This window comes from Pelophylax lessonae, assembly GCF_965119305.1.
Source record: "Pelophylax lessonae genome assembly, chromosome: 12".
Classification (NCBI taxonomy): Eukaryota; Metazoa; Chordata; class Amphibia; order Anura; family Ranidae; genus Pelophylax; species Pelophylax lessonae.
In genome coordinates, this window is record NC_138779.1 from 220,419,581 (window position 1) to 220,429,145 (window position 9,565).

A 9,565-nucleotide genomic window follows, 5' to 3' on the forward strand; every position below is an offset into this window, starting at 1 on the left:
TACAGTAAAGAATACATGTGTATCTAGAGGATCCAATATTCTGGTTATTGTATTTACCACCAGGATGTGTCATCCTTCTACAGAAGCCGAGCTGTCCAGCTATTGTTGAACAATATTAATATCCTGCAAACAGGACTTGTATTTGCTTAGCAAATAGTAGCTCGGTGTTGTATTGTTTCCACGGGTATTTGTTTTCCTGCCCTTCCTATGTTGCTTAAATATGCAAAGTTTGTGCAGAGCAGATGGTGGAGGGCTATGGATGAAGTAGCCAGTATTTCTGGATCCTGGGCCGCCTGTGCTCACCTTGTCACTGACCGCACACTGTTGCACGGAAACTCCGGCTGGCTTCTCTAGAGCAGACCCAACTGGTTTTCAACAGGCAGAATAATTACATGGATTCCTGACATTCTTCCGCTCTCACTTGATATAGAATAATGATTAACACGGTGTGGGAGAGCAGAGCGTGGCAGTTGGACATGCAGCTCGTGGGGAAAGTTGTCCTGTCGGCAGCCGCCTTATTTCTTTTGGGTCTGGCCTATAGATTCTATAAGTTCCGAGCCCTCCAGGGACATGAGCCATCAGACCAACATGGCCCCGATCTCGGAAGAGGAGAGGGCGATGTCACGGATAGCCCCCAGCGAGAGCTCGCAGGTGATGAAAGCAGTAATCTGAGATTCCGACGTGTAAACAGTAACCTGCAGAACGGCTTAGTCACAGATCCTGGAGGAAAGCACTTTGCTGATCCTTCGCTCGGTACACACGAAGTCCATATCACGGCTCAGGAGAGATTTGAAACTGCTGATGTTATCAATAAAGACCAAAATCATTACGGTGGAGAAGCTACGGAGGAGTTGCGCAACAATCTTGATCCCCTGCAAAGCCGTTGTCATCATGGAGATGACACCACCGGCCAGAAGGACAAGTGCGATGGGATGGAAATCATCAACAAAACCCAGAGCGAGCAATGCAGAGAGGATCCAGAAGGCAGAGAAATGCTGGAGAAGTCGGAGCTGGTGAAAGACCCCTCAGAACCAGCCCCCAAAAACATTACGGCACTTAGCTCTATTGACTTATCCTTGAGTCACCAAAATGCAAGAAAGCAAGAATTGCACAGGTTCTCTTCCATGTCTGAGGTCCAAATGCAGGAGGGCCTCATCACTGAAGATGGCAAGGCGCTTCAGATTCTGGTATCGGGGGGCCTTCGAGGGAAAATTTATGACTATCACGTTGAGTCTACATCCCATTCAGTAACCGCAATGAACACTTTGGGCATTAGGAAAGACTCTGTGCAGTCCCCACTCTGTAGGGATGACTCTCTGCAGTCCCCACTCTCTATTATAACATCACATATACCAACATCAGAGGAAGAAAAGGAAAAATATAGAGATCTCAAAGACCTTGTGGAGGCTACAGAAGAGGAAACCAAAGGTGATGACTCAAATCAAGAATTGCACAAGTTCTCTTCCACGTCTGAGGTCCAAATGCAGGAGGGCATCCTCACAGAAGATGGCAAAGCACTTCAGGGGGGCCTTAGAGGAAAAATGTATGACTATTACATTGAGTCTACATCCCAATCAGTCACAGCAATGAACACTTTGGACACTGGGGATGACTCTCCTCAGTCCCCAATCTTGAGAAATGACTCTCCTCAGTCCCCACTCTCTAGGGATGACTCTCCGTGGACCCCAGTCTCTAGGGATGACTCTCCGTGGACCCCAGTCTCTAGGGATGACTCTCCGTGGACCCCAGTCTCTAGGGATGACTCTCCGTGGACCCCAGTCTCTAGGGATGACTCTCCACGGACCCCACTCATTATAATATCAGAGGAAGAAAACGAGACATATATGGATCTCAACGACCTTGAGGAATCAACAGAAGAAGAAACCAAAGGCAATGACTGGAATCAAGTAGCCGAGTTACAAAAACAGCACCCTACCAGTGACAATAACACGAGAGATGAGGGTACAAATATCGATGGAGATCCTCAGCAGACCAAATTCCAGTCAGTTACTGAGGTATGTGCTCCACAGTCAGAGCTCACTTATATAAAAACCGATCTACAAACACCGGAGGAAAATGAATCAGTTCAGAAGAGTGTGGAAAACACAGCAGATGATTTCAGCAATAAGACACCAGATCAAGCAAATCAATTGCAAGAAAAAGACTTCTCCAATGACAATAATGAAGAGCAACAAGCAGAAAGTCAGGTAACCAGCTCCAGCGACTCTGCTTCTGCTAATCTAACAACTTCATTTTCCGACACCGTAGACCAGAACATTGGTGCAGCTCTATGTGTACAGACAGGTCCCAGTACCTACCAAGTTTCTTTGAACCCAGATTCTAAGTCCAATATACACATTGATTTGGGGAACTGTTACGAGGTCCTCTGCTTGGCCAAGAAACACAACCTTGAACCCCTTAAAATAGCTGCCTACAACGTAATGAGCCATGACTACCTACAAGTGCTGCAGAATTCCTCAATCTATGGGCGGCTCAACCCCACCGAGAGAGATCTAATTCTGGAAGGCAGAATGAAGGGTAGACAGTTTGTGGTTGTTGCTGACATTGATACTCAAGCCACTTCTCCAACCCAAAACAAGAGCAGTCTAAGTTATTACGATGCTGACAATGATGTGTGGCAATCTTTATCTCAAATTCCAGTTGAAGCTGTCAGCAGAGGCAGCTCAATGGCAACAATGTTTAATTATCTTTTTATTGTCCTTGGATGTGATGGTCTGGGGAGGGAAATGAAACCGTCAAGACGCGTCCTGTGTTACAACCCTCTAACGCACATGTGGAAGGAAATCAGCCCTCTTAATGAAGGTAGGCCTCACTGCAAACTTGTGACGCTCAATGGTTTCCTGTACGCTATTGGGGGTGAATGCCTTCACACAGTTGAAAAGTATGACCCACGTCAAAACCGGTGGTCCTACGTGACCCCTCTTCCAAATGATACCTTTGCTGTCGCCCACATGGCGACTGCGTGTGAGGATGAGATTTTTGTGACTGGTGGAACCTTTCGTTATATGCTGCTAAGGTATCGCGAACGTGAAAAAGTTTGGAAGAGCAGTCTCGTTAGCGGCAGCAAAGACCGAACCACAGAGATGGTGGCCTCCAAAAGTTTTCTATATCGGTTTGATCTGAACCGTAACATGGGCATCAGCGTCCACCGCTGTAACATCAGAGCCAGGATTTGGTACGAATGTGCCACGTACGCAATGCCTTACCCAGCACCCTTCCAGTGCGTGGTTATAGACAAAAATATCTATTGCCTCAGCAGGAACTTTCACTTGCGTTTCCTTGCAGAAGACGTATCACCCAGATTCGTGGATACAAATCTTCAGCCTGTGCCATCGCCGAAAGGCGTTCTCTTCCCTCTCGTCCTTGTTCTGCCGGTGAAGGGCACGCACTGAACAAGTTCAGATGGTCATGGTCAGAATCAGTTTTTATCATTTGGAGTTTAGTGGAAATCCAAGATGCAGCAAACAAGTCAATCGAAGCTAATCAACAGTCTGATCCTAACATAGGCTAATTCCACGTACGGAACATAAAACCCAGAGAATGTAAATTATTCACAGTCTTTAATGGTAGTTCTCCTGACAAATGCACAGTTATAAACGGCAACATTGAACTGGCTCAGCGCACTGCGCTAAAGTTGTTTTTTTTTTTTTTCAAGATGGAAACTTTTTCCAAAAATGTACTTCCTATCTCCATAAAGGACCTATAAATCCAGTAGCCTAGCAGGTAAAACACAACATTTCAAAAGTAATTTATTTGTATTACTCTACTATCTAAAAGCTATGATTGTTGAATGGGGGACTTCATATTTTTCTTGGTGGGGGGAAGGGGAGGGGGGGGGGAATGCATATATTTTATGCGCACAATGCAGCTTCAGATTGGGATCAAGATTACCCAATTGTAAAGAGTGTAAAGATTTGTAAATTCTGAGCTGTCCAAATCTTAGAACTTTTATCTCTTGTTGTATATACTTTGTAATATAGACAGAGGGAGGGGGAGAGGGAAGGGGAGAGCGAGAGAGCGAGGGGAAGAGAGAGAGAGGGGGAGAGCAAGAGGGAGAGAGAATGAGGGGGGTGGGAGAGTGAGGGGGGAGAGAGAATGAGGGGGGAGAGAGAGTAAAGGGGGGAGAGAGAGTAAAGGGGGGAGAGAAGGGGAGACAGAGAGAGGGAGAGGAAGAGGGGAGAAAGAAGGGGAGACAGAGAGAGGAAGAGAGAGGGAGTGAGAGGGGGAGAGAAGGGGGAGGGGAAAAGGGGGGAGAGAGGGGGAGAGAGGGGGGAGAGAGGGAGGGGAGAGAGGGAGGGGAGAAAGAGGAGGGGGGAGAGCGAGAGGGAGAGAATGAGGGGGGAGAGAGAGTAAAGGGGGGAGAGAGTGAAGGGGGGGAGAGAGTGAAGGGGGAAAGAGAGTGAAGGGGGAGAGAGAGTGAAGGCGGAGAGAGAGAGTGAAGGGGGGGGGGAGTGAAGGGGGGGAGAGAGTGAGGGGGGGGAGAGTGAAGGGGGGGGAGAGTGAAGGCGGGGGGAGAGAGTGAAGGGGGGGGAGAGAGTGAAGGGGGGGGAGAGTGAAGGGGGGGGGGAGAGTGAAGGGGGGGGGAGAGAGTGAAGGGGGTGAGAGAGTGAAGGGGGGGAGAGAGTGAAGGGGGGGAGAGAGTGAAGGGGAAAGAGAGTGAAGGGGGAAAGAGAGTGAGGGGAGAGAGAAGGGGAGACAGAGAGAGGGAGTGAGAGGGGGGAGGGGAGACAGAGAGAGGGAGGGGAGAAAGAGGAGGCGGGAGAGAGAAAGAGGAGGGGAGAGAGAGAGAGGGAGGGGGAGAGAGAGAGAGAGACATGGAGAGAGAAAGAGAGAGGGGGGGAGAGAGGAGAGAGGGGGAGAGAGGAGAGAGAGGGGGAGAGAGGGGGGAGAGGGGGAGAGAGGGGGGAGGAAAGAGAGAGGGGGGAGAGAGAGAGGGAGGGGGAGAGAGAGAGACAGGGAGAGAGAGAGAGAGGAGAGAGAAAAAAATAAAGAAAGAAAGAGAAAAAAAGATAATATATATATATATATATATATATATATATATATATATAGATATATATATATATAGATATATATATATATATATAAAATATAGTTTTGTATATATCAAGAGAGAGAGAAGGAGAGAGAGAATATGAGAGAAAATAATATATACATTGTGTAGATAAAAAAAAAAAAAATATATATATATATATATATATATATATATATATAGAGAGAGAGATATATATAAGACATACCCAGGCAAACTTTACAGATACGGTATCCATTTTCACAATGAAGCTTTATTAAAATCTGACATTTTTGCTAAATACTAAAACACGTTTTGCTTTTGTTTTGTTTTTTCACAATATAAAGTACGTTTTATCTAATCTTAATCAGTAAAGGGAGCAGTCTTGCAGCAAGTTGCAGCCACACAGGGTTAAGCCATAATCACTGGTTACAGGCACAATAGTTCCTTGTGAAATGCCAGCTCATAACCTGAAACCTAAGCAAATGCTGAGTGTCACCTCTCAGGTAAACACAGATCAGGTGTATTTGACATTTAAATTATGGTATTTGCAAGCCAGAGTGCTGTGCTATGTCAACAGTAGTTAAAGGGATAGTCCAGGATTAGGTTATGATACTGGTTAAACAACCTGGGTGTGCTGTACATGCAATCTGTAAGGGACCAAACACTTATCTATTCTTTTCTCAATTATGGGTGATTGCTGGTTTGGTGAATTCCATGCGTGTCTCTATCTTCCCCTCATTAACCCCAGTGATGACATATTTCCATGTAATGATCATGGCCATTATAAGGCTCAGTGATGGTGAGTCCCCAATTCCCCCTCCAATGGATCCTTAATACACTGCCTGTATTCAGATTTTTGGAGGGGGGGTCATTTCACAATTGGGGTCTCCAAAAACGAGAAGCCAATGGATAGTCCAGGTTCAGGTTATGATACTGGATATACAACCTGGGTGTGCTGTACATGCAATCTGTAAGGGACTAAACACTTTTCTATTCTTTTCTCAATTATGGGTGATTGCTGGTTTGGTGAATTCCATGCTTTTCTCTATCATCCCACCCATGAATGCCATTGGTGACATATTTCCACCAGACTTCCCACTTGCAATGCAATGATCATGACCATTATAAAGCTCAGTGATGGTGTGTCTCTCATTCCCCCTCCAATGGATCCTCAGTAAACTGCTTTTATTCAGATTTTTGGAGGGGGGTCATTTCACAATTGGGGTCTCCAAAAACGAGAAGACAACAAGAGATCCAAGAAAATGAATAGTCCAGGTTCAGGTTATGATACTGGTTAAACACCCTGGGTGTGCTGTACATGCAACCTGTAAGGGACTAAACACTTATCTATTCTTTTCTCAATTATGGGTGATTGCTGGTTTGGCGAATTCCATGCTTGTCTCTATCATCCAACCCATGAATGCCATTGGTGACATATTTCCACCAGACTTCCCACTTGCAATGCAATGATTATGAACAATATAAAGCTCGGTGATGGTGTGTCTCCCATTCCCCCTCCAATGGATCCTCAGTAAACTGCCTTTATTCAGATTTTTGGAGGGGGGTCATTTCACAATTGGGGTCTCAAAAAATGAGACACCAACAAGAGATCCAAGCAAATGGCACCCAACCAAAACTGGAAAAACCAGCTCCTGTGCATAGTTGTGTGAAGACATTTCCATTTGTTTGTGGGGATGAGAAATAGCTGTGGTGCTCATAGTTCCTTTCTAGGTCTTTTGGAGGGCGTTAATTTCACAGTTGGGGTCTTCTGAAATTAGAAGCCAACAGGGAGATCCAGCCAAACAGAAACAGCCCAAAGCTGAAAAACCAGCTAATTTGCATACGTGTGTAAAGACATTCCCAAGTGAAATAGTTGTGGTGCTCATACCAGACACGTAGTCACTTTCACTTTGGAACATTCTTTTGTTGTTAGAGTCTTCTCATGTTGTCTTAGAAATATTTAGGTTTCCTTATATACTGAACAGCACCTATGTACACTAAAAGTGGTCCTGAAATCAAAAAGTTAATATTTTTTGATCTTATAGGGACATCTAGAAGTGTTTATTGTGCCAAGCCATTGACAATTCTACTTTGTGCCATTGTTTCCTCTTGGAAAATACGAGGGCTGTACTGAAAGTAATGCAAAAGTGGCCTTAATGTTGACCTCTTCAGTACGATGACCACTAAAGATGGGGGTACTAAAGATGGGAGCACAATTCCTCCCAATGACACCAAAGAAGGGGGCACAATTCCTTCAAAGAACATGAAAGATGGGGGTACAGTTCCTCCCAATGACTCCAAAGATGGGGGCACAATTCCTCCCAATAACACCAAAGATGGGGACACAACTCCTACCAATGACACCAAAGATGGGGACACAACTCCTACCAATGACACCAAAGATGGGGACACAATTCCTATCAATGGCATCAAAGATGGGGACACAATTCCTACCAATGACACCAAAGATGGGGACACAATTCCTACCAATGACACCAAAGACGGGGACACAATTCCTATCAATGGCATCAAAGATGGGGACACAACACCTACCAATGACACCAAAGATGGGGACACAACACCTACCAATGACACCAAAGATGGGGACACGATTCCTACCAATGACACCAAAGACAAGGACACAATTCCTACCAATGACACCAAAGACGGGGTCACAATTCCTATCAATGGCATCAAAGATGGGGACACAATTCCTACCAATGACACCAAAGATGGGGACACAACACCTACCAATGACACCAAAGATGGGGACACAATTCCTACCAATGACACCAAAGACGGGGACACAATTCCTACCAATGACACCAAAGACGGGGACACAATTCCTATCAATGGCATCAAAGATGGGGACACAATTCCTATCAATGGCATCAAAGATGGGGACACAATTCCTACCAATGACACCAAAGATGGGGACACAACACCTACCAATGACAGCAAAGATGGGGGACACAATTCCTACCAATGACGGGGACGCAATTCCTACCAATGACACCAAAGATGGGGACACAATTCCTACCAATGACACCAAAGATGGGGACACAATTCCTACCAATGACACCAAAGACGGGGACACAATTCCTATCAATTGCATCAAAGATGGGGACACAATTCCTACCAATGACACCAAAGATGGGGACACAATTCCTACCAATGACACCAACAATGGGGCACAATTCCTACACTGACACAAAATATGGGGCATTGCTTATTCCCAATGACGTTGGAACCTTTTCTACTCCCACTGGCCACAGTCCGGCCCCCCTAAGTCTGAAGGAAGTGGCCACCTTTGTTTAGAAAGTTTGGAGACCCCTGCTATAAAGAAAGAGTTACTCTACTAATATGAGAAATGTAAATGACCTATGTAAGTTAATAAAGCTATGCCCACTTTTGCATTATTTTCGGTGTAGCGTGGATTGCTCTTTAGGGAGCATTTGACAGGCGAGGGAGGAGGCACTTGGCAGGCATTGAGGGATGCTTGCAAAGCGACCCAATTCAATTGGTGAGTGCTACGGTTAAGAAAAGCGACAGGGGTTATAATTCCTACTGCGGCATGCGCACACCACCAGCCACTGCCTCTGCAGCTAAAGGAGGTAGCAGTTGGGGGACCATATAACTGCAGTTCAACCCCAGGGTTTTACCGCCCCTTAACCGTTAGTGTGAACGAGCCCCAAATCTATTGTCTGACTTTCTCTCAGCAGTATGAGCCAAGACAAATGTGTCTATACCGCGTCTTACAGCAGGAGGCTCAGAAATGCTTCCTTTTCAATTTAGCTTGTGTGCAGAATTTTCATCAGAAAGACATCTTATCCAAAACCACTAGACAGGTCTCCTTCCACCCGGGCACTCGCTCACGTGCTCTCAGAACACGTACGCTGCCAAGTTTAGCACACGGGATCCGGATGAACAAGTTTTCCAAGAATAAGCTCTTTAGAAATGTTTCATCTTCTTACAGGAGACTTCGCTTTTCTACATCATCAGATTGTCCTCCAAAACTGCAATCACTTCACTATGAGACTCCCAATTCACAGAGACCCAGAGAAAGACTTCCAGATTTACCGAAAAGTTCACATAGTCCCGTCCTTCCTTTATTCATGCTTTACTTCCAACAACCTTACTGAGCTCGACCAATGACAAGCAGATCGTGCTCCACTGGAAATATATAAAAGTGCCTTCAATACGTCTGCCCAACAGAGAACAACCGACCTGTAGTTACCTACAGCAGTAAAAATGAAAGATAAAGTTGATTCCTAAATGGCAGCACCTTGCCCCATTCCTAAATTATAGCACCTTGCCCCATTCCTAAATGACAGCACCTTGCCCCATTCCTAAATTATAGCACCTTTCCCCATTCCTAAATGGCAGCACCTTGCCCCATTCCTAAATTATAGCACCTTGCCCCATTCCTAAATGACAGCACCTTGCCCTATTCCTAAATGGCGGCACCTTGCTCCACTCCTAAATGACAGCACCTTGCCCCATTCCTAAATGACAGCACCTTGCCCTATT

General features: G+C 45.6%; 1 protein-coding gene across 1 annotated transcript; it reads left to right on the forward strand.

The window, feature by feature from the left end:
• Nucleotides 1-251: 251 nt before the first annotated feature.
• Nucleotides 252-3,814, forward strand: KLHDC7A (kelch domain containing 7A). Its single transcript, XM_082273482.1, has one exon. The coding sequence runs from the start codon at nt 435-437 to the stop codon at nt 3,411-3,413; it is 2,979 nt and encodes a 992-aa protein (XP_082129608.1). The 5' UTR covers nt 252-434; the 3' UTR covers nt 3,414-3,814.
• Nucleotides 3,815-9,565: the final 5,751 nt, after the last annotated feature.